This window comes from Telmatherina bonti, assembly GCF_933228915.1.
Source record: "Telmatherina bonti genome assembly, chromosome: 3".
NCBI lineage: Eukaryota > Metazoa > Chordata > Actinopteri > Atheriniformes > Telmatherinidae > Telmatherina > Telmatherina bonti.
The window spans coordinates 27153352-27178009 of record NC_136621.1 but is presented as its reverse complement, the minus strand read 5'-3'; the positions used below and the strand labels follow the sequence as shown (position 1 = coordinate 27178009).

General features: G+C 37.0%; 2 protein-coding genes across 2 annotated transcripts; both read left to right on the top strand.

The window, feature by feature from the left end:
• Positions 1-5615: 5615 nt before the first annotated feature.
• On the top strand, positions 5616-15108 carry klhl2 (kelch-like family member 2). The gene is made up of 13 exons (XM_079238267.1): positions 5616-5722; positions 5842-5963; positions 6255-6417; positions 6601-6710; positions 6801-6917; positions 9209-9358; positions 9477-9594; positions 11227-11424; positions 11541-11642; positions 11792-11920; positions 12007-12147; positions 12224-12367; positions 13904-15108. Exons 1-13 carry the CDS (start codon positions 5713-5715, stop codon positions 13930-13932), a joined length of 1533 nt encoding a protein of 510 aa, XP_079094393.1. The 5' UTR covers positions 5616-5712; the 3' UTR covers positions 13933-15108.
• A 3070-nt stretch (positions 15109-18178) lies between these two features.
• msmo1 (methylsterol monooxygenase 1) lies at positions 18179-24400 on the top strand (the record flags this gene model as incomplete). Its single annotated transcript, XM_079261896.1, has 5 exons — positions 18179-18439; positions 18519-18667; positions 21391-21517; positions 21664-21818; positions 24211-24400. The coding sequence occupies exons 1-5, from the start codon at positions 18185-18187 to the stop codon at positions 24398-24400; spliced, it is 876 nt and encodes a 291-aa protein (XP_079118022.1). The 5' UTR covers positions 18179-18184.
• Positions 24401-24658: the final 258 nt, after the last annotated feature.

Sequence of the window (24658 nt, the reverse complement as noted above, 5' to 3'; positions counted from 1 at the left end):
CGCCCACCTGAGCTACAAAAGACTCCTTGCTGCAACATACCTGACATATCAATATATAATTAGCAGACTTGTGCAGAGTACACGGAAACCTCTAAAAACTTGCAGGACACTGGTCTTCATGGAGCAGAATTTGTGGGCAATACTTTATCAAGGGTTTCCATATACTAAGAAAAGAAATTATTATGTTACTGTCTTTAGCACACACACACTCATGCTGCTGTGATAACTGTGATCACATTAGAATAAATGAAAAATAAAACATTTTGACATTAATAAGCGGGATTACCAACTGGAAATATTTGTACAAAAAGGTCAGAAATATCAACCTTTCACTATATTTTTATGTTTTCCAAATCGGATTGGTTACAGGCTTTATTTATCATCATTTTTATGCAGTGGTTTACTTTAGAATCAGCAAGCAGCCTAATCTTCTGTTTCACTGAACCTGGATCACGTAGCTCTAGTTTAGTCAGCACCAACTTGGATATTGAGTTACGCTTTAGGCATTCAATACATTTTATTTTTAGCTCCAATGTGAAAACATTGATTAACTAAGTTAGGCCCTTTGAATTTTGGATAAGGCATAGTCTCACACACTCTCTTAAAAACTAATCTATTGATGATCTAGACATAACTAAGTTACCACTGCCATGGATATTCATGGTAATGTAACATCATGTTAATGAAAATGACAACAATCTCTTGAACCCCCCCCCCTTATAAAAAAAAAACAAAAAAAACAAAAAAAACCCAAATATGGACCAAAAAAAAAAAAAAAAAAAGAAAAGAAAAGATATCCAAAACTAAATATGGAGATATCACAATCTAACTATTTCTGACTGATTTAAAATGTATTGTGGGCAAATACTGCCAAGTTAAAATGCCCAGTGATGGGACACACCTTATTCAACATAATAGAACACTGGCATTATAATAACAGTTTGCAAAAATGTTATTATCTTATGTTTCTGCTTTATTTCACATCACTTCTGCATTAAATCATGACAGTGATGAGACTGATAAGTGAGACTGAGCTTCTTAACAGCCTGTTTTCTCTGATTTATTCAGTGTCTTCACACCACAACAGACTTGTTCTGCTCAGTTTCACAGCTCCTGCCTGTTCTCTGACAGCAAAGCCAAACAAAAATGCTCACAGATGGGCTCAGAGGACAAGCTTTTCTAGAAAAGCAGAAGTCTTTAGTCTCAATGTAGAACTGCAACTGCATTATCAATTCATTATTAAGTTAACAATTTCCCCTTTTTTCCTTCCCTGGCATCACATGATCCAATTAATATCTTCTTAGTTAGCATATTATGCACCTCATAGGTCAGTCTGCTGATGAAAGGTTATTGTTATTAAGCCAAATTCATATTCAACATATTTAGCTGGTCAAGAGATGGCATATTGCCAAGCGGGATGGATTAGTTTCCTTTTGGGAGAAACTTCTCTTGGATTTGGGAAATTTCAGTGTAAATGTGTAAATCATAAAGTAAATATCTTTGTGTATTATATCACAGAACAATGGACAATAGGTAATGCCATAATATCTTTGCAAACAGTTTACCTGATGATGTTAGATTTATGTAGAAATGGAGTGAAGATGTTTGTGTGAAGTAAAGAACATGCTTTAAGGTCAAACAACAGAAAAACAAGCCTACAGCGACTTCAAGTTCTTTGTAGTTATTCTATAAGAATACAATTAAAGATATTAAGATGGAACAGTGCAGGTCAGATATTTGTGGCTGCAGGAGTCCAAGAGTATACGTTTTGGCCACAATAACAAAATGAACATTTGGTTCCCTGCAGGGAGATAGACTGTTGTTGCCCTGCACAGACACAGAGCTATATCATGTTGATGTGGTTTTACATTTGTTTTTACATACTCAAAACATAGTTAGTTTGGTCAACAAACAAACAGACTATAAAAAAAAAAAAAAAATTACATTTTGCAAATTAAAAAAAAAAACAAAAAAACCACAGTGAAGAATCATATAGCTAACAGGATCCTATTTTTCCAGGACTGGAGGGCTTTAGTCAAGGTCCATTTAATTTTTTACAGTTCCACATATCAGTCATATTTGGCATAAAATCTTCAGCCAAAAACTGCCACAAAAAAATCTAATACATGAAGTATTTGAATGGTCGAGCAAGTGTTCAGAACAAAATCCAACAAAAAATGTGTGGCGTGACCTGAAGAGATGTCATCACAGTCAGCCAGATTTGGAGAGCATTTGCAAAGAAGAGTGAGCCAATATTACCAAGCCAAGATGTGCCATATTGGTAGACTGTTACATAATAAGACTGAACATTGTACTCCAAGTCAATTCTGCTCCAATAAAGTTTTAGTTTAAGACTGGGTACATCTCTGCAACCATTTTATTTTAGTTCCCAATTTTTTCAAGTGAATTGCAGGAGTCAGTATTTTTCTTTAAATTCTTTAAGACATTTAATGCATAGGTCTACATTTATTTGCTTCCTCATTGTCTCAGAATATGAAATAATATCAGAATTATAATATTGTTTCACACTATAAAATCAATCCCGGCTGCAGAATATACAAACACTTAAAGCGTAAAATGAAATTTAATTTTGAGATATTTGTCACTGAAGTGATATCCATAAAAAAAAAAAACAAAAAAAAACAAAAAAAAAAAAAACAAAAAAAAAAAAAAACAAATGTGAATGATGAGTTTAAAAAATATCAGATTTAAGGTCAGAATTAAAAGAAAATGAGCCAAATTCTTACAAAATTATAACATCATGAGTCAAGAAGATGCCTTTTATTTTAAAGTGAACAAAAAAGATAAGTCAAAATTACAGCTGCTTTAAGGTATAGATTTAGAAAGTAGGCCTACTTTTAAAAATATTGGGGGATCAAATCAGAAACGCTTAAAAATCAAAACTCATGCGTGAATATGATTAACTAATAAATCATGGAATCTAAAGATAAAACTGTTTTATAAAAACACTACGAAATCATTAGTAGAGTAAATCAAATGTTTTTCTTTTTCTTAATTGATAGTTAATAGTGATAAAACATTGTGCCATCATAAAACGTGCTGATCTGGTTTCACTGGACTTCCTCTGGTAGTTTCTCTGGTCAGTCTTCCACAGCTAGAGGGAGACAGCTCTTTCTTCTGGGACGTCTTGGCCGCTTTCAGGACCGTCTTTGCAGACATGTCCTTGTTTGAGCATTTTAATCAGCTATTGGAAAATAGCAGGTATCCTTGTCCGTCCGCCTCTCGCACCCAGTTACACCCAAGAGTGAAGCGAGAGGGGGAAAAAGAGCCAAAATAAACCCAGTTTGACACGTTGGGGGCTCCTTTCTTGCGTGCTTTGGTGCCGATAGAGCAGGACAATCCGCTGGGCACAGCAGCCGGGCTGAGTCGCAACGTGGCTGTAGTGTCCCCGCAGTGGAGCTGTGTGTTTATGTGAAGTAGAGAGCTTTAATGGGGCTGCCGTCAGCCCTCATCTCCGCCTCTGGACTCCGGGCCGTGATTCACGCCTGAATTCAGACCCATCAAAGACGACATTGTGGATATGGAATGGTGCATGCCGCTGGGCCAAGTTTTCAGCCTCTGAAAAACACCGAAATCATGGACAGTCATCCGCTGTAAGTGCTGGGAATATATGGCCAATGTGTGTGTGTGTGTGTGTGTGTGTGTGTGTGTGTGTGTGTGAGAGTGTAATTGTGTTGACGTTTCCCGGTGGCTGCTTGACGGATGGTGCCGCATTGACAGAGACAGCGGCCAGCCGGGGAGGCTGAACGCGGGCAGTGGGGGGACTGAATCCCGCGGACTGACACCGAACCTCAACGTGAGGCTGCAGGGTCGGTGCTGGTGTTGAAATGCTGCGAATACGGAGGTGTTTTGTTTGTGGCAGAGAGAATGAGTGCGAACCGCTACACAGCCGTGTGTGTTTGTGTGGGTGGGAGTGTTTGTGACAGAAAACTGGGACGACGTGATTTTGCCACGAGCAGCATAAATGATATGTTGTTGGATGTTTTATTATTGATGAGAGGAAACCAGAGGTTGCTCATATGAATGAAGTATATTCACTTCAATACTTCCTCCCCAGTGCAGCTCAAAAGCAGCTAATTTACTTTTATTTAACTCTTATTTGAGTTTGCAATCACACCCATTATTTTAAAAGATTTTACATTAAATTATACTTTACAAATTACATTTAGGAAATTTTGTTTAAATAAAAAAGTAGATATATACAGTTTGCCTTGTAATAGTCAATTTACTGAAATAATAAAAATATAGTTCTATGAATTCACATACAAGAGCCTATTATCTAAATGGCATAAATTCTTTGCATACATTATGCATTTATAGCAACAGTTACATTTCTTTCAATTCAAAATTAACTTACAAAATGAGGACAACAGTTCAATCTTCATTAATTTAGCTTTTCGATTCAGCTTTATTTGTATAGCGCCACTTCACATCAATTTTGTCTCAGTATTACTGTAGGAAACTGTGGTGTAAGCATGAAACAATCTAAAAGGACACAGTAAAACTAGGATGATCACAGAAGAAGTGCAAAGTGTAAGTTAGGTGTGTTGGTGTGTTTTAAAGGCTAACAATAAATACTGTTTATATGGTTGCCAGATTGTACAAGGTATTCTCAGAAGTGAAGGTTCTTTCACAAAGACTAAAAGGTGCCATGAGCACAGTGCCGTATTTCAGATTTAAATAATCATGGTTATAGTAATAATAAGAAAACAGCTGTCAAATATTATAAATAGCTTGATAATAACACTATTATTATTTTTTTTTTAAATTATAGCAGAGGTTTTCTGTGTAACCGCTGAATTATAGTTCAGGTGAGATCTGACTTACTGAAGTGACCATTGAGTCTGTTCTTTTTTTGTTAATGCAATAAACCCACTCAACAGTTCTTTTAAGACCAAGCCAAGGTTTACATTTTATTATTTTTAAAAAGATTTAGTGGGCTCCAGTGGCCTTTATTGAGCAAGTAGCTGAACAAGAAAGAGGTCAGACAGAAGGATGACATGCTTCAGAGGGCCCCAGGCCAGGATTTGAACCTGTGACTAGCTGTAGCCTCTGTATATAGGGCAGCCTCAACTTATAGCAAGTTTTACATAGATAGATAGGTAGATAGATGGATAGATAAATGGATACATAAACAAACAAACAAACCCCTCACAGAGGACAAATTAAATGCAGCTTTTGGACTGAGCTTATGGGGAAGACTGCAGTGAAAGTAGGATATCACTCCTAGAAATAAACACTGATCATAATACATCTTAGCATGTGCATTGATTTGTTTAATGTCTTGTTTGTTTGTTTTTTTATTTATACATTTGTATTGTTTCTCTTAGGTGCACTAGACTTTGTCCACACTCTCCGGATAAAGAGGATGGAGCCGAGAAGCAGGGTCCTGTCACTCTGAACCCTCGGCATATGAGGAAGGCATTTAAAGTCATGAACGAGCTGCGCAGGTGTTTGACTCTTTTTTTTTTTTTTTCAGTTATCCACCATCTTATTTTCCTTAAATTCTTTGTGTACCTTCAAATGAATGGTAACTCTGAAAAGTGTCCTTTATAATCCCTGTCTCTATTTCTGTCTTTGTGCCCTCGCTACAGCCAGAGCCTGTTGTGTGATGTGACTATAGTAGCTGAGGATGTGGAGATTGCAGCTCACAGAGTGGTTCTGGCTGCTGGAAGCCCGTATTTCCATGCCATGTTCACTGGTAAGGATTTTTTTCCATTCAACTGTGTTTACCTTTTAAAAAAATAGCTGACTGACACACAGTGCAGTTGTTACTCTTGATTTAATTGCATAAATTATTATTTATACTTGTGCAAAAAGGGGAGATGGCAGAGAGCAGAGCGAAACGGGTGAGAATAAAGGAGATGGACGGCTGGACTTTAGGTCTGCTGGTGGATTACATCTACACTGCAGAGATACAAGTCACAGAAGATAATGTTCAGGTAAACACACATAAATAATTATGGCATGTTATCAGGTTGAATAGACTTGCAGAAGTTATGGTATGAAACTGGTTCATGGCACATCTTTGGTTTTATTAAATGAAAAACTGTTCAGCTCCAGATTGAGGAGAAAATAGCCATCAGGTTGCAAATCTGGTATTTTACTTAATAACCAAACTGAGCAGGACAGCATCATATTTCAACTGGTCCAGTGTTATTTTTGTTGTCACATTGCATGGTGAAGTCCAACACCTTCCTCCTGCTATGAAATCCTGTATTTCTGTGTCTCAGGCGCTGCTGCCTGCAGCGGGACTGCTCCAGCTCAACGAGGTGAAAAAGGCATGTTGTGAGTTCCTGAGCTCTCAGCTCCATCCGTCCAACTGTCTGGGCATCCGAGCCTTCGCTGACCTACACGCCTGCTCCCAACTCCTTGCCCAGGCTAACAGCTATGCAGGTTTGTGCCCTTGAAACTGTGTGTGCTTGTGAGAGGCAACGCGACTTGCTGGTTTATTAGAATGCATTTGGAACAAAAGAGGAGACACAATGAGGTCATGTTTTTATTAATGAAGAAACAGTTCTGGAAAACTTTTGGTTGTTGCTGTAAAGAAGTAGTTCAACTTTATCTTTCTGCTGACAGAGCAACATTTCACTGAGGTGGTTGGAAGTGAAGAGTTTCTTAATTTGGGCATGGAGCAAGTGTCTAGCCTGATTGCCAGCGACAAGCTCACCATCCCCACAGAAGAGAAGGTACACACTCACAAGCTGTTCAGCGCACACACTGACATGGGAGGACAGTTAAAGAATCGCACTACATTACATGTCTGGGCTTTTACTTAGGTTTTTGAAGCAGTGATAGCTTGGGTCAACCACGACAAAGATGTCCGCCAGGAACACTTGGCTCACCTGATGGAGCATGTTCGCCTGCCGCTCCTGTCTAGAGAATATCTGGTGCAGGTATGTTGGACTGGATCTTGATGTTGTAGATGGTCTTAACCTATTTTGTAACCTTTTTATAAATTGCAAAAGTATTTATTTACATTTTAAATAACAAAACACTGAGAGACATATGTTGTTAGTATTCATTTTGTAATTATATCACATTTTTATGACTTTGTAGTGGTTTCATTCTAGTGTCAAGTCCTTATTTTGTTTTGTCATTTTTCTTTTTTTGGTTTTATGTTGACTTATAAAACAGGAATGATTTGACAACAAAAAAGATTTTCTGACAGGTTTAGAATAATTTTAACCATCAGTTCCCTCTACTTAATAATCTAACAAAGTAACTTTCTTTTTTGAGTGGTAGCTAGCCTGTTTCCTAAATCACCCACATAGACATGATTGTCAGAAAGAGGTCAAGCAGTGAACATTGAATTTCTGTCTTTTGTATTAAAATAAACTAGTTTTACTGTTAATACAGTAAAGTAAGAGGAAAAAACTCAGTTTGGCAGTGATCTTTTTTTGTTTCACTGTAGAAAAATCCATGCCCCCCTCTGAGCGTATAGTAATCAAGTGTTGCTAGAATAATGGCTGAACTAGATTTCTGCACATCTGTTTTGTAGCTTTTAAAATACCTGGCTAGGGACTAGAGAGAAATGAAAATTAGAAGTATTTTCAAAAGTGGATCAGTTAATTTAATTTACATTTTATATAAACTTTGCACAAAATGTAAGGAAATTAGTGTTTGGTTGATTATTTCCCACCTTTAATACTGTGGATGAGTATTGTAATAAACATTCCTGGAAAGCCTGATTGGTCACCTCACAATGAAGTATAACTCGTAGCTATTGTGCCTAGTTTTGAGTTTCTTGGTGGATCAGATGACTGTTCTCATCCTGAGCTATAAGGCATAGTAACACACATATAGACCATTTTTAAACATCATTTAATTTACACTTGTGAGGACCACAGAAGCATGCTGAAGTTTTATATCCAAACACATCAGCTTGGCATTTACTCATCATTCGGCTCAGCACCTTGGTCACATTCTGCTGTGGGATTGCATCCCCTTTCTCTACCAGGAGTTGTTGAAGGTCAACAAGCATGGTTGTGTTGGTCAGTCTGGCATTCACAGTATGCTTAAGCTGATCGACAAAGGGTTCAATTGGGCTATGTTCTGAATTATTGGCCGACCCTTTCATCATATCCATCCCCAAATTCTGGAGTTGCACTATAATGATACTGACTCAGTGGGGAAAGTGTTGTCATCCTGGAGGATGGAGATATGGGCTTGCAATGGGCTCCAGGAATATATATATATATATATATATATATATATCTCAAAACGAGAGTTAATACTAACAAGTAAATATTACAGGGAATTTTGTCACACTGTTTGGGGGTCACTACCCACACCTTAGCAATGTTACTCATCACACAGAAGCCCAATCTTGACATACCTCACCATAAAAAATCACAAATCATGCTTTTGAACTCACTAGTTGGTATTGTTAAAAGTAATAGATAATCAAACAAGCACAATAAGCTTATTAGCAAAGCTGAAGTAAAGGAACATTGTAAAGGGTTACTGCTAGAAAGTTATGTAATTGATAATCTATATGTGCATCCCATTGGGAGCCTGGGAGTCTCCATCTTTTTTAGATCTCTGACTTTTCCAATTGTAATGAAAAATCCAAAGAACTAAAATACAATAAAGGTTTAAAAACTGAGGAAAAACAAAGTGTGTTCACCATGAAGCAGTTAACAAGCAAAGAGAACATTTGGTATCACATAAGGCTCTGCATGAAGCAGAGAAGGAACAGGAATAGACATACCGCTTTAGATTTGATTGTATTTAGAGTTGCACACAGTCTAAGTTAAACCTCATCAAATTTATCATAATGTTGGAAGCCTTATTTTAAAAGATTATGGATCAACCCTGTAGCTCACACACTGATAAAAAAAGCAGTGTAAGTTTTGTGCTTTGGCTCCAAGAACATTTTGATATGTTGATGAATATAAGCTGCTGCAGTTGCTTCTCATTGATTATAAAATGTTATAATGAAAAAGAGATCTCCATGTGTGTTGTTGATATGACTGTTTACAGGACAGTTGATCTGGATTAAATGTAGTATTGATGTTTATTTTCTTTTAGAGTTGGCTATTATTTATTTATGTTGATTCATACAGCTGATATAAAACCGAGGCATTGATTTCCTCTGTTTTTCTATATGAATATGGCATCAAGTTGGCTAAACATAATGAAGCATTTTATTAATGCTCCTGACTAATTGGTTTTTCTGTCGCAGCGGGTGGAGGAGGAGTCGTTGATAAAGAATAGCAGTGCATGTAAAGACTACCTGATAGAGGCCATGAAATACCACCTACTGCCTGCTGACCAAAGAGCTCTGATGAAGACTGCTCGTACTCGCATGAGAACTCCCGCTTGCTGTCCTAAGGTACAATCAGTCTTTACTGTGGGTCTCACAATGAGAGGAGTCAAACACTTACAGTTACTAACAATTAACGATCAACAGCTTGTCTCTTAACAACACTCCCTGTTTTTTATTTATTCAGGTTATGGTGGTGGTTGGAGGTCAGGCGCCAAAGGCTATCCGGAGTGTTGAATGTTTTGACTTTGAGGAGCAGCGATGGTACCAGGTGGCTGAACTTCCAACTCGGAGGTGCAGAGCAGGTAGGAATGACTTATGAGCACACATTGCATTATATTTAGATGACTAGAAAATAGTAAAAGGGCATCACTTGGAATCACCAATCTAATAATGAATTCAGGCTACCGTCAATGTCTAAATAATAAATCATACATTTATTATCTGGACTTCTCTAAAATGGCAAATAAAGTTTGAATAAATACTTAAGGACTTACTCTTAGAGTTTGTGTCTCAGTCTGATTGATTACCTGTACTGAGTTTCAGTTTGACTAGCTGATCGTTGATAGCTTAATAGATGTAAATCTATATAAGGCAGGAAATTGTGTGTGAAGGGTGTGTGTTAGACCGGGAGGAAAAAAATCAGTTTTTACAGCTTTTACCTGGAATACGCTGTTAACACACAGAATACCGTTTGTTTGTGAACATATTGGAAAATACACAACCGGGAAACAAAATCGTCTTTCAACTCCAATTGACAGCGACGATACATTTTATTAACACCATCTATTCTTTTGAATTTCCCTTTGGGGATTGATAAAGCCTTTTTCATTTAATTTAATCATACTAGGTAAATGTGAATTACCAACTCTTTTGGATTGTAAACATTCTTGTGGCTTATAGTATTGGCTTAGCCCCTTCAGATAGTGATGTCTCATTTGCATACTATAGTTATGTGATACAGAGTTTGAGCATTCTTAATCTGGTTACATCCTCATAATCAGATAAAACGTGGGCTTATTTCTCAGGAGGCTGTCAGGATGGACTAGATTGTGTCGGCCTATTGCTATGTGAAATACAGTGGTAACCTGGTGGATATCAGCCATATGTGTTTTCATTTAATGTGAAGCAGCATAGATTGTATTCCTGTTTGGCTTTTAAAGGCAGAATTGTTCATTTGGCAGACCACCCGCTGGCATGTCTCTAAATAACTGCAATCAGATCTATCAAATAGCTTCATTGAAGCAGTTTGACTCATGAACAAATGAAGAGTTTCTGGAGGCTCAGATTACAGTCTCTGTGAAAAAGTGGCATGTGCCAATTACAACGCAACACACATTTGTAAAATGATGGCAGATAACACTACCTACATTTCTATCTACACCACATTTATTCAAACATATAATTTATATTGTCAGTACTGTTGCACAAAAACTTGTAAAGATTTAAAAAAATAATGAGCCTAACTGCTCTATTTAGTCATAGACTAATAAAGACTCTTTCCAGACTTTATAGTACCTGTCTGGGTGAAGTCTGCAGAAGCTGTGGTCCGTCTGTTGGGTTATTGGTGTTCGGCAACCCACTAGAGAAAATGTCTGTAAAATAATAAAACTGGAGTGCATTTGTCAAATGATTTAAAGACACTTGTGAAAGAGAACCAATTCATTAATCTATTTTGAGTTTGTGACATCAGCAAGGCTCTATAGACTTTTTCCCCAGAGAGGTGGACCTAATACTTTTCAAGAAAAATCAAACCCAGTGTGATTTTTAAGATGTGAGCTGCCATGTGTCACCGAATGTTACCAAAAATAAATCAGGAAAATTTTTTAATAATAATGAATCTTTGTATCAAATGAAGTAAAACAGATTGTGCGTTGCATCTTTTTGTATCTCTTCTGTTTATACCCTTTTTTTTTAAATCTGTTTTTCTTTTTCAGGTGTGGTGTACATGAGTGGATGTGTGTATGCAGTTGGTGGTTTTAACGGCTCTTTACGTGTGCGCACGGTCGACTGCTATGACCCGACGGTGGACCGCTGGACAAGTGTGAGCAGTATGCAGGACCGGCGATCAACACTAGGGGCCGCTGTTCTCAACGGACTCCTCTACGCTGTTGGAGGATTTGATGGCAGCACAGGTACTGCTCTATTCTTTTTGTATTTAGAATAGATATCGCAAGTGTGTTTATCTGCGGTAATGAGTGTGTAAGCATAATTCTTGGGGTTGTTGATACATGCTTTTTGAGTGTTGCAGGTCTGTCCACAATTGAGGCATACAATGCCAAAACAGATGAGTGGTTCCATGTGCTGCCTATGAGTACCCGACGCAGCAGTGTAGGCGTGGGCGTTGTTAATGGTAAATACAGCTCTTAGTTACTTTTAAAGTCGAGTAAATATTCTTGCAGTAAATGCATCTGAGACAAAAAGTCAATAACTTTCTCAACAGTATTTTGTTTTAAAATTGGAAATTTATTTATAAAATGCCCTCCATCTGTGATTTTTCAGGGATCCTGTATGCTGTTGGAGGTTATGATGGAGCAACGAGACAATGTTTAAGTACGGTAGAAGCTTACAATCCTAAAAGCAACACATGGGGCTATATTGCAGAAATGGGCACAAGGCGAAGTGGAGCAGGTAATACAAGTGGTCTTAGCAGACCAATTTAAAAAAACTTGTGTTGACCTACTCTTGCTATAATTAATAGCTTGTATCTTTCTCAGGTGTAGGGGTATTAAAAGGTTTACTCTATGCTGTGGGGGGGCATGATGGTCCATTGGTCAGGAAAAGCTGTGAAGTTTACGATCCAGCCGCCAACAGCTGGCGACAAGTAGCTGACATGAACATGTGTAGACGTAACGCAGGTAAGTAGAAAGTGTGTCCACCACATATCCTCACATGTGGGGTGTTCCTCCTTAATTATTGTATTTGTGTTGTCAGGTGTGTGTGCTGTGAACAACTTCCTGTATGTTGTGGGGGGAGACGATGGCAGCTGCAATTTGGCCTCGGTGGAGTTCTATAATCCAAATTCTGACAAGTGGACGCTACTGCCGACTTGCATGAGCACAGGCCGCAGCTATGCAGGTCAGTGTTCAGCTGCATGTACTTGTATTTGACTTGTATTTTACAGAGGGATGTGTACTGTCAGAGTCTGAAGCTTGAGGGTTTGTGATATGACTGTTGGAAATGGAAAATATCTGGGAGCTCTGCCAATTTAAGTGTTAAATGTGTGCGCACCTGTGAGCAGGATTTATTACATCAAGCCTGGACACCCACACAGATCAGACTTTTAAACTCAGTCCCTGATAAAACACAGAACAAATTTAAATAAATAAACAAAACATCTAGTTACCTGTTTGAGTGAAAACATGTTTGGATAATCCGAGATGATAGATTTGATGGTAGAGGGTTATTTTAATTTTTATTCTAACTACATGTACATGTACAGCTGTATTTTAAAAATGGTACCAACACCAACCTAGAGCTTATTTTACAAATCAGTGTAGCATCAGTATACAAAGTCTATACTCACTTTAAATTCAGGTAAGCTTCTTAGAACTTCATTTAGCCTCATAAAGAGGTTTTATACTGTGCAGCAACTCACCACTAAGTTCTGAAACAGTCAGACTTTTATTCCTATGATCCATGGTGAAATACTGGTGTTAAATCATCCCAGTGTTTGGATTTGGTCCAAATTCAGAGAAGCTTTCCCTTCATTAGCATTGGGTAAGGTGAGTGAATGAAAATAGGTGTTCTTATCTAAATAAATAAAGAGTTAGTGAATGAGGCACAAACCAAACTATAGCTTTTCTGTGTATTAATAAACAGATCAATCATGGAGGGTATATGATAGAAGCCAGTTCAGCTTGAAGAATCTTTACTGTTACATCATTTATAGCACAGAGAGATGATGGTCTCTGCATACACACAATCAGTAATTACATCAGCCGGCTGGTTATTCATTAGCCTAAGTAAAAGTGAGAAATCTTCATATTGAAGTAAAACACATTAAGCTATATGAACTAATAAATAAATCAGCCTCAACAGGTGCAACTTCTCTTACAGTCAGGCCATGTTGATTGTTGAGTATTCATCTACAAGTGCATTTGTTCAAGTGCAAATGTAAGATGTAGACAAAGTGTATGGATTGGAATTGAACTTTATTTATCTTCTGGTGATGTGTGCAGTTTGTGTCACTGACTGATTGTTTATGCAGCTAGATTTCAAGCTTCCTAATATATTCTACAGGAAACTTGATGCACAGCCATTCCTATCACACATGAAGAATGGCTGCAAGTCAATTTGCCTTAACAAATTTAAATCTATTGTGTGACATGCATGCTGCAGTTAAAGGCATACAGACTGCAGAAATTTAGATTTTAGTGCAAAATCAACAATAATGTCTAAATTTGATATTTGACCTACTGCAAAAGCTTAAGTATTTATTTAACATCTTTACATACGTTAAGTCTTTAAATCTTCCAAAGTTCTGATTGTTTTCATGACTGTGATAGCTCTTTCAGTAGAAATTGCAGATTTAGGTGGGTTTGAAAATTTAGGCTCATCTGCAAATGAAATGTAATGATATCAAACTTGTGATATATTTTTTCTCCACTGCAGGAGTGACCGTGATTGACAAGCCTTTATGACTGCTTTCAACACTTGCTGCTGATTCAGAGCAGAATGTGTTCTGCTGAATACTGATCTAGGATCTGTCTACGATGCCAATGCTTCACTGTTAGGCAGCATTAGCACAGGCACTGATGAAGATGAAGTAAACAACAAGATTGTTATTTTTGAGGATGATGAAGATTTTTGCACTTACCTGAATGGGGAGGGGAGCTGTAACAAACAAAGGAATCAAACCTATGTTTTACCTGGCTCCTGGCTAGACTGCAACAGTGACTGGACAACCCAGTTTGAAGCACCACTGTACCACTGCAGTGCCATTGAAACGCTACTGATGCGAAGCTGCTACAACTGCAATGTTACTTTAACATTAGTAATGTTAACATGAACCAGCTCTGAGAAAGACCACTCATCTCATCTATGGGAGAGCAAAGCGGAGACGGACCATTTCTGGTCTAAAGTTCATTTCTCCTTCATTTTTATTCTTCTGAGAAGTGTGTTTGTGTGTGTGCTAGCATATGAAGGTGCTCCATTGCTTGCAGATGTGAGCATGTGTGTTTATGTGCATCTGAATCTATGTGTGTGTGATGATGCCTGGTTCAAAGCTGCATGAGCACACTCTGTCTAACTTCTGACCTATTACAGTGTTGCAGTGAGCCTGTTTGAGAGTGCCTGAATGTACATCTTCTTTCCTCTGTTTAGCCTTGAGTACTGTTACTGGAGAGAGTACAGCTGGACTCAGCTGCTATTTTGTTTGGGTCACTACATGTTTTTTGTAGAGGCAACAGACTTTCAGTCGAAATATTAACTCCTCTGGTCAGAAGGAAGCCTCATTCATGTTGCCAAACACGGTGGAAGAAGGAGAAACTGTTTGAAGTGACAACAGTTGGATGTATCTGTGCTTTATTGTCACCTGGCAGCCATATTTACTGTGGTTATAACCACTAATGACAGCAGCAGCCTGAACTCTCTGCATGGTCCCTGTCTTTAACTTGTTATCTTTAACAGTTCCCTCCTCTCCTTCGGTGTTACAATCCTATTAACTACTGCACACCCTGACGTACTATGAATGTGCCAATTTTAATATGTCTCCTCTTTTTCTGTCTCTCTTTATAAATCTGTTACTAATCTTTTCTCTCTTTTTGGAAAGTGACCAAGCCTCCTCTTTCGTTTCTTTTTCTTCAGTCTTTTTTTCTCGCCTCTCCTGCTATATACAAATCTGCTATAAAAGTAACTGGTATTGCTGTTTCTTGTCAGTGTATTGAAGAATGTCATGTAGACTTATAACTTTAAAAATGTTCCATTATTTGTTTTATATTATCATTATTAAATATGCTTCTTGTATTTAAAGATGTGAAATGATATAATCTGTTTTTAGAACTTTGCCAAATCACTAAAACCTCAAAATGCATTTTTCTTTGTGTGGTCATTTAATGTTATAGTTTACAATCACTTTGGGTATTTTACATCAATATTTTACTAGTGCAATCTTAAAGAAAAAGACAAAGCAAATAAACAAACAAAAAAAAAACAAAACACCTTTTCTTGCTGTTTGCATAGATACAATTATCAGAAAAGTTAGGGATTTGTATTTGGTTGATTAGTTTATTTCTCCCCTTTAATAATACCAGTTTGCATGTATTATACATTGTTTGAAAACCTGATTAGTTGGTTTTATAACCAGGTATAACTTGTAAAAAAAACACACTTCTCTGGGAAGACTAACAGCTAAATATGTGTTAATGTGCCACAAAAAATGTGCCAGAATCCATCATTATCTTATCACTATTCTATTATTATTTAGTATTTACTTGTTTTCGGGTTCAAGTGCTGTTTGTGTCAGATTTATGACTCCTGATTGGTTCCTAAATAATAGACACATTGGAAGGAGATTGCTGAGCCACTGATGTCCCCATATTTTCTGCCATCTAACTCCATCCACCATGATGAGAATACTCTCCCCCTCAGTGTTGTTAGGTGCAGAAGTTGAGAGGGTGGGAAGTCCAGCAATAAATCCAGGCCTCAGCCCGAATGAATTCTTTTGGGATGAAGTTAGTCATACTGTACATCATCGAATGACATACACATCCATGTCAGTTGACTTCAACTCCCGGCTGAGGAATGTGGTGCCATCCCACAGCAAAGCGTGACCAGGCTGGTGCAAAGTATGAGAATGTGCCATGCTGTTGTGTCTGGAATCCAGCGTCAACACATTACTGAGATTATTGAGGTCCCTTACAGTATAAAATTAATACAAAGTAAAAAAAAAACAAAAACGGTATGTGTTTTTCTGTTAATAGAGGGCCCAATCACTCAAGCATCTCATAACCATTGAATGAGTCTAATTTAGGTCGAGTTTTCCTAATCATTTTCAAAGATAAACCGGAGGTTAGATTCAATTCAACTTTAACTCAATTCAACTTTATTTGTATAGCGCCACTTCACAACAATGTTGTAACAGGGCACTTTACATACACGGATCAACATACACATCACTTCGGGCCAAGATCACATAACACATAAAAGTCAATGAATAAGTTATCATCAGTTAAGACATCCCCACCACCCCATTTCTTTGCTCATACAGCGTGCTAAACTTCTGAAAACAGAGCTCATCTCTGATTGGTCGTGCCCGTGGAAACCTCCAGTCTCACTATCATCACTCCATTGCGCAAACCAATCAGCGAGGTCGTTTGGCCTCCTTACGTCACTCCCCTTTCCTGTCGGCCAATCAAATTTACCAATATTACTGCACTTCACCTCTCGGCCTCCTCTCGCAGGTAGACGGGACGCACTGCGGAAAGGTGAGAGTTGTGTGTTTTTATCGGCTGCAGACGAGTCTGTAAGTTGAACTTACAGGTGTGTTATGTAGGTGTATGAACTGCGAACCAAAAGAAATTGTAAGGGCAGCTTATTTGACTTTAAAACACGCCCTTTTCCCCCTTTATATCTATAAGTAGCTTTTGTGACAAACCGTGTCTTGATTAATAAGTAGGCTACTATTAGCCGTGTGCGTAAAGTGAACTACTCAGTGTTAGAAATATTGCATGACTTAAACAAGGATGTTTTGACTGTTACGACTTGTATCTACTGTAGTCTGTACAGTAAACAGCAGCTGTTTTGTTCAGTCAGATTACTAGAGACACGATTTGTATGTCATCTGTTATCTATTATTTAGCATTTAAATTTCTTCAATGGGCAAACCATAATGATCAGATTGAGTTCATATGGGCTGTAAAAAGTACGGTGACAATGGTGACCCGTTTTGATGCATTATATGTGATTACGCTGAAGTTTACTTCCTCAGTGGAGAGGGAAGCAAGGAAATGGGTATTTCACGGTATTTTGCCATCTAGACCCACTTAGAGCTGGTTTAGATCTAAAATCACAATATTTAATCTGGAATTGATTGTTTAGAGAGGAAAGATTATTTTAAACATAGCTGGAAATTCGTCAAATCTATATTCTCTTTTTGAAAATTAGTCATTTTGCTTAGATCTGTAAAGGCCAAATCCAGTTGAAAACCTACAATACTCAGACTGGCCAGGTTTAGACAAAAAAAAAAAACCCAACAACAACAACAACAACAACAACAAAAAAAAAAAACAGGCGGTAATGACTCCTAAACACAATCTGAGACCTGTAAAACCAGTTTTAGATCACAATCCTGGCCCTATTTTGCATTTTAATGTTTAAGAAATCATAGTGTCTTTAAAATAGTCTAATAGTTTCTTAACGTTTCCTAACATTTGATGAGACATTTGGGTTTGTGTTGTTTTGTGGCCTAAATTTCATTCATTCATTTTCTGAAACCGCTTAATCAAATGAAGGGTCGCGGGGAAGCTGTGATACTTTAATCAAATTTCAAGGTATGGAAAGCAAACACTATGCTGTTGGTCCTGAATGATTTTTCACGATATTTGCTACAGGATATATGATAACATATATGACATGCTGTGAAAACGTGTAATAACATGGTGTGAAAACAACCAATATGATGAGCAGTTGCATATTATTTCCTCTTTCCACTTATCATTTAATAAACTGATATCATTTAACAGTTTTTGTTTAGTTTTTATATCTATGATGTACTGTTTGTTTTCCCGCAAAGCACAGTGAAGCAACATTATTGTACTGAAACCATCTTTTTTTTTATTTTTTTATTAGTTCCTACAGATGAACAAAGGGAATTGTCTAATTACCACACATTTAATACATAATTTTTGTTCTCAGTTTTCAATCCAGGCCAGAAGACATTTTGCATCCTCCATCATGGCCGTGAATGGCACAGCGCACATACTGAGCTCTGCCTATCTTGCGGTGGAGTATGTAGATGCTGTGCTACCAGAAAACCCCTTCCAACCCTCCCTAAAACATGCCTGGAACTACATGCTGGATAACTACACCAAGTTCCAGATTGCCACATGGGGGTCCCTCATTGTCCATGAGTTCATCTACTTCCTGTTTTGCCTGCCCGGTTTCCTCTTCCAGTTCATACCTTTTATGCAGAAATACAAGATTCAGCAGGTTTGTGTGATCTTTAATGTGCTGGATATGATCATTTGTTTAATTATGAGATTGATGGTTAATATGTGTGCATGTGCAGGACAAGCCAGAGACCTGGGAGAAACAGTGGAGATGCTTTAAGATGCTGCTTTTCAACCATTTCTGCATCCAACTGCCTTTGATCTGTGGCACATACTACTTCACTGAATACTTCAGCATCCCGTACGACTGGGCCTCTATGCCACGCTGGTAAGAACAATAACAGTGAAACACATAAAACAGCAGGAGAATGTCAAAGAAACAAATCCTAGAGATAAAATAGTTAAACGTTAACTTAAAAAATGTGAATATTATAAATTAAGTAGTTAATCATTTTGTTTTCAGTAAATTATCAAATTGAATTGACTAAAAATAAGATAAATTCCTATCTGGTATAAATGTGATTAATGAATTAATGATATTGGTAGTTTTCCCCATTATACTCACATCAATCAGCTATAGTATGCCATATAAATAAAAATATTTCTTTATATAAGTTATTAATATCTATATTTATTCTTTCTACAAGGGGCATGTAGTTTTTAATACTCTTGGACAATCTTGCATGCACGGCTTCTCTGGAACATCTAATTGTCTATTTTTTGTCGAGGCAGTTATTAAATGTAAGTAAGGTACTATAATGGCTTGCCAGTATGATGAAGTAACGTTCTGGATTATCCACATTGCTTTGTCATCATATTTCATTGCTTTGCAGATTCTGATAATGAGGCATATTGATATATAGTATGCCCCTTGAGATGTTTGTTGAAATAACTATAGACATAAAAAATTGTTGCCTATTAAATGGGATTGACATGATGCTAGTGCTATTGCAGAACCCCTCTAAAACAGAAACATAGCAATGTCTTTGTTTAGGTAGGTGTCCTTTATAACCTGAACAAGAACAGTCTCAGTGTTTGGTGTGCACCAAATCCTGCATTGAAAATATTAAATAATTTTGTGGGTTAATAGTTGGTTGAGAACATCGTCTTCTCTGATTTAACAAAAAATGAATTTTTAGTATTAGCCTATTATTGTCAGTTTGTAAAAGGCCCGAATTGTTGTTTTAATTATGTGATCATATTTTGGAGATCTGATGTGAGCAACTGTAAAACATTCCTAAAAGGGCTTTAGATGCTGAGAAACACCAAACATTTAGGAAGGAGATGTGGGGAAATAAGTCATTACAACCTTAGAGATTTGTATGTCCTTTGAGATCATTATATCCATGTTGTATCCTTGGTTATGAGTTGACTCCAAGATGCTGAAATACTCCAAAATTATGAAGAGCAACAGCTTGTTTTCTTTGTGGTGTCTTATGGAATAATCAACAAAGTTAAAATCACCACAAATAACTATAGTCATCCTCAAATTTATTCTTAACCTTTCATTAAAGAAAAGGCTGAATTTACAACAATTACACAATAATTGGAGACTGAAAAAAGAACTATAACTAGAAAATGAGCTAAATCTTATATCACTAAATAATTTGGTGATATCAGGTGGTCTGGCCAAAGGGAATCTCGCATTCTGAAGGTCACAGGAGAAACGGTCTCCCAGGTTTTTGGGCAAGAATTCAGAATCGTGTATGAGTAAAGCAAATCTGTTCTCTTTTGTTACACTTGGTTGGTGCCAATGTTTGTAAAACTCAGCTGTACAGAAACCAGAGTTGAGAAGTTGTTCTACCCAGATGGAAATTCTGGCTAGACTTTTTATCACTATACGCTGCCAGATTTACTTTTGGTTTTACTCCAAAAGAGTTTCAAAGAGGACTGCCAGTTATAGATTATCTGATGCATTGTTATCCTGTTTCATGGTAATCCTGTTTATTAACTGCATTATCTTGTGTTTGTCTAATTCAATTTAAAAAAAAAAAAAAAAAGGTTTTACCCACAAGTTCACCTTTAACCTTTACAGAATTGCAGTCAGGGTTGTTGCAATTATGACATTTTAGTAGATGATTATTTATCATTATTTATTACACTAGTATACTAACGCTGATGCAGAATAACAGATATTGACTGAAGACTAATGAACAACATCAATTTTCATTTTTGTCAAATTTATACATCTTTTTTAAAACATGTGGATGAATCAACAAATATGCTACAAATATAATTGTTTCAAATTATTGTGATTTAAAGATGTCTTTTTAGAGTGACACGCCTAGCTGAGTTTTTCTGTAAAAAAAATGGAATAACCTAAAAATCAAAATCCAGTTTCAAAATAAGCAAGCTGTAAATCAAGCTTTTGCAAGATGAAGAGCACACTCGTGAAGCACTGAGTTTGTAAAAATAACAAAAAATGTTGCTGTTTCTACAAAGCAATAGTTTTGTCCTCATGATTTATAAGTATGCAGAATTTGCTGCTACAACACTCATCAGGAAAAAAAAGGAAACTCAGCAGAAAGTCGGACGCTAGGTGCAATAAAGAGTCTGCATCAGCAAGCAGCACAAAGATCTAAACCACAGAATAATACTTCTATATTGATTTAAATGTCTGAAAATATTGTTTCATGTTTAACTTTATACCTTTTGGAAAGTGAATCTTTTACTCATGTAACTATTCACAGTGACAAGATTTAAATAAAGGTGCCCAAAGTTTTGCTGGCTATTGTATAAACGGATATTGATTAAAACAGTCAACTATTTTATTTATTTTAGCCTGTAGGGATGAATTTATATTTTATTAGTTAAATAATTTTCCAACATCAGTAGGTTTTGCAACACAGAAAATAATCATTAAATTACATTTATGTAATTTTTTAAAATAGATAACTCACTCTTTAATTATTATATTATCTAATTATCTCTCACAAGTCATTGGTTGTGTAATAAAAAAATTCAGTAAATGGATGGGCACTGGTTTTTCTGGGCACCTTCAGTTAGATATGTTGGTCGTGCTTTTTCTAACAATGGTGTCCTCTCCTCAAGGCCGTACCTCATGGCTCAGTGCTTTGGCTGTGCTGTTGTTGAGGATGCATGGCATTACTTCCTCCATCGCCTGCTGCATCACAGACGCATCTACAAATACATCCACAAAGTCCACCATGAGTTTACTGTGAGTAAAACCCACGAGTGATAAGTAAATAAACACACTGCTTTCTGGTTGGTCTCTTTACAGAAGAGTTACTTATTAATCATGGTGTAGCTTACATTAGTTTGAAAAAATGAGCACACTCACAAGTATCTGTGCTGTCCCCTCAGGCTCCATTTGGCATGCAGGCAGAATACGCTCATCCTGCTGAGACAATCATCCTGGGTGCTGGTTTCTTTATTGGCATCATGATCTTCTGTAACCACGTGTTTTTCCTCTGGGCCTGGGTAGCCTTCCGTCTGCTGGAAACCATTGATGTCCACAGGTAGGACACAGTAACAGTTTCAGTGTACATGCGCACACACACTGCATAAGGACCTTTCGTTTACCCTGTAAAACAAAAATACTTGATTTGAAATATACCCTGTCAAAACTAGATTAGCAGGCGATACAGTGTGAAACTGGTTGTTTCCCAGTTATGCTAGCCCTGTCTGTAATTTGAGAGACTTGCCACCAGAGGGCCACAGAGAACAGCAAATATTAAAGTTAAGCTCATTTGCCTGATCATACTTTGGGACTGGAATTGATGAGCTTTTATTGATACCATTGTAATATCAATACTGGTGATTGCTATGATGTCATATACAGAAAGTTAGAATCCATAAAATGTCTCAGTTTTCTGTCACAGTGCCCAACCTCTGGCAGGGCTCCAGATTTTTAGCATTGCATTTGAGTGCACCAACAAAAAAACCTAAGTGCACCTCAGTTTTTTGCATTTCTTCCAGCAGTTCATTTTAACACATTTTATGGATTGTCTTTTGATCATTGCACATGAGTGCCTATCTCAATTTCAAACTAAAACACATTACACCATACATCTATTGATCAGACCCACCCCTTCTCTGGGCTTTTATATCAAGATGACAGATTGGGTAAGGAGGAAGCTCAGAATACGCAAGAGGGCATTCAAATAGATATTTACAGTCCTTCACCTAGGCCAAAGAAATATCAGGTACTCCAGTGCCACCAAGTAAAGTAGTTAATCACTCTAAAGAATTCTGTGGTCTCATTTTCAACCAAAATGGTCAATCTCTAAAGACCTGTCTTAAACTACATCTGGTGCTATAAATTGTTACTAAGCAACATTGTATATAAAGGTATTCCTGACTGGGGAGATGTAAATTGCTAGTTGGAAATGCTAGAAATTCTTATTTCTTCTCCTCTTTAAATTTAAAACTCGTCGTAATGAGTTTTACATTTTTTCCCAGTGGATTTAATGTTACAGTGATGTAACTATATGTTAAAAAAAAAAAAGTTTCAAGTCTTAAACTGTGTGAAACACAAGAACCCAAGTGTGTGTGACATTACAGAGGCATATGATTCTGATGTTTTAGAAATTATAAAACAATTCTTAAAATGGAAACAGTGCTCATTTCCCATTCCTTGTCTTAATGCAGTCTGCTATAATAAATTATGGTAAAATTCACAAATTATTTATACTTTTAAAGATGACAGTATCTTAAAAAGACATCTGTTTTAATTAAATAGATATATTTTATAATGATAGTTACTCCCCAATTTACCTGTGAAAATCCTTAAAAGTAACAGTGTTTCATTCATAGTTATAGTGTAGCATGTTTGCTGAAGCAAAATTACACAGATGTCAGTAATTTGTATGATTCATAAAAGAATATTCTGATCCTTAAATTGAATTGATTTATACAGTTAACGAAAGACACATTTGCAAAATTAGTCATCTAACAGACTTGCAGACATATAAAAATGTGCTAAACTGTTCAAAAGCACATTTATTATCTTGTTACACTAGATGTCTTGGCAGCTTTATTAGACTATGATGATACACGCTAATAGAAACACACTCAGGAGGTGAAATTAATGCTATTAATGCTATTCTGTTGTGGCTGATGATAACAATTGTGCAAAAAGTCTAACTTCTCTGTCTTGCTATAAAAACTAAAGAAATTGACACAGCATTTCACAAAAAAGGTCAAGATCACCAGCTTCAAATGTTTTTTTTCACAACTATGTCACAACAGTGTTTTTAGTGATTTATATGCAGGAAGTGGTTGATCGGGTTAAAGGCGAAACATGTGGATGGGTGTCCCATCACGATCAACTGCGGCTTCAAATAAAACTACCGATAGAAGGGTGTGCCATGTCAGAGAGTAGTGTAACGCTGGCTGGTAGGACTTCCCGATGCTACTTAGAAAAGTGAGGTAATAGGAGCGACAAATTTATCAGTGGCATCGTGAGGAATGGGAGAGGTAAAGTTGCTGTAAAAGAAAAAGAATAAGACAGGCAAACAGCAGACAGGAGTGCAAATGTAAGAATGATGGAGAGGAGAGGGGATGAAGGATGAGGAGGGTGGATGATCAATAAAGGGAAGGCTGTATGAATGATATATGGTCAAGAGAACATGACAAACAATGTAGAAAGTGAACCAAATGTAATAAGACTGACCAGTAGAAGTGTGGTTGAGGTGTGGCCCTGTTTCTGGATCTGAAATAAGCTGGAAACTGCATTTGTTATAACAGAAAATTAATAGTACATACCAAACCAAATTAATCATTTATTCCTTTCACCATAGCCCATCCTCGTAATAATCAGAATATATTATTGTTTTTCTTGAAGATGTTAAGATATTTGACAATTGTATGAAAACATGACCTATATTATCCCCATTTATTCCCTGTCAGTGGTTACGACATTCCTCTGAACCCGCTCCACTTAATCCCGTTCTATGCCGGTGCCCGTTTCCACGACTTCCACCACATGAACTTTGTTGGGAACTACGCATCCACCTTCACCTGGTGGGACAAGCTCCTGAACACTGACAATCAGTACAACAAGTACTTGGAGAAACAAGGCGACAAGAAGGAGCAATAAACCACCTGAGACTCGTCACAGCCAGAGGGAAGACACCAACAGCACTGCTTTTCTTCTCTTCTTTTCTTCTCTTATTTCATTTAGAGAAAAGGGTGCAAAAAATATATGATACAAATGTATTACTGCACTGCAGTTTGAATTCAGTCCACTTTTTGTGCCTTTAAGACAAGTTTGTCTGCCTTTGTTAACAGCTCCTGGCTCAATAAAACCCATCAACATCGTAGTTTTTTCTTTACTTCTCATTAAATGAAAAAAGGG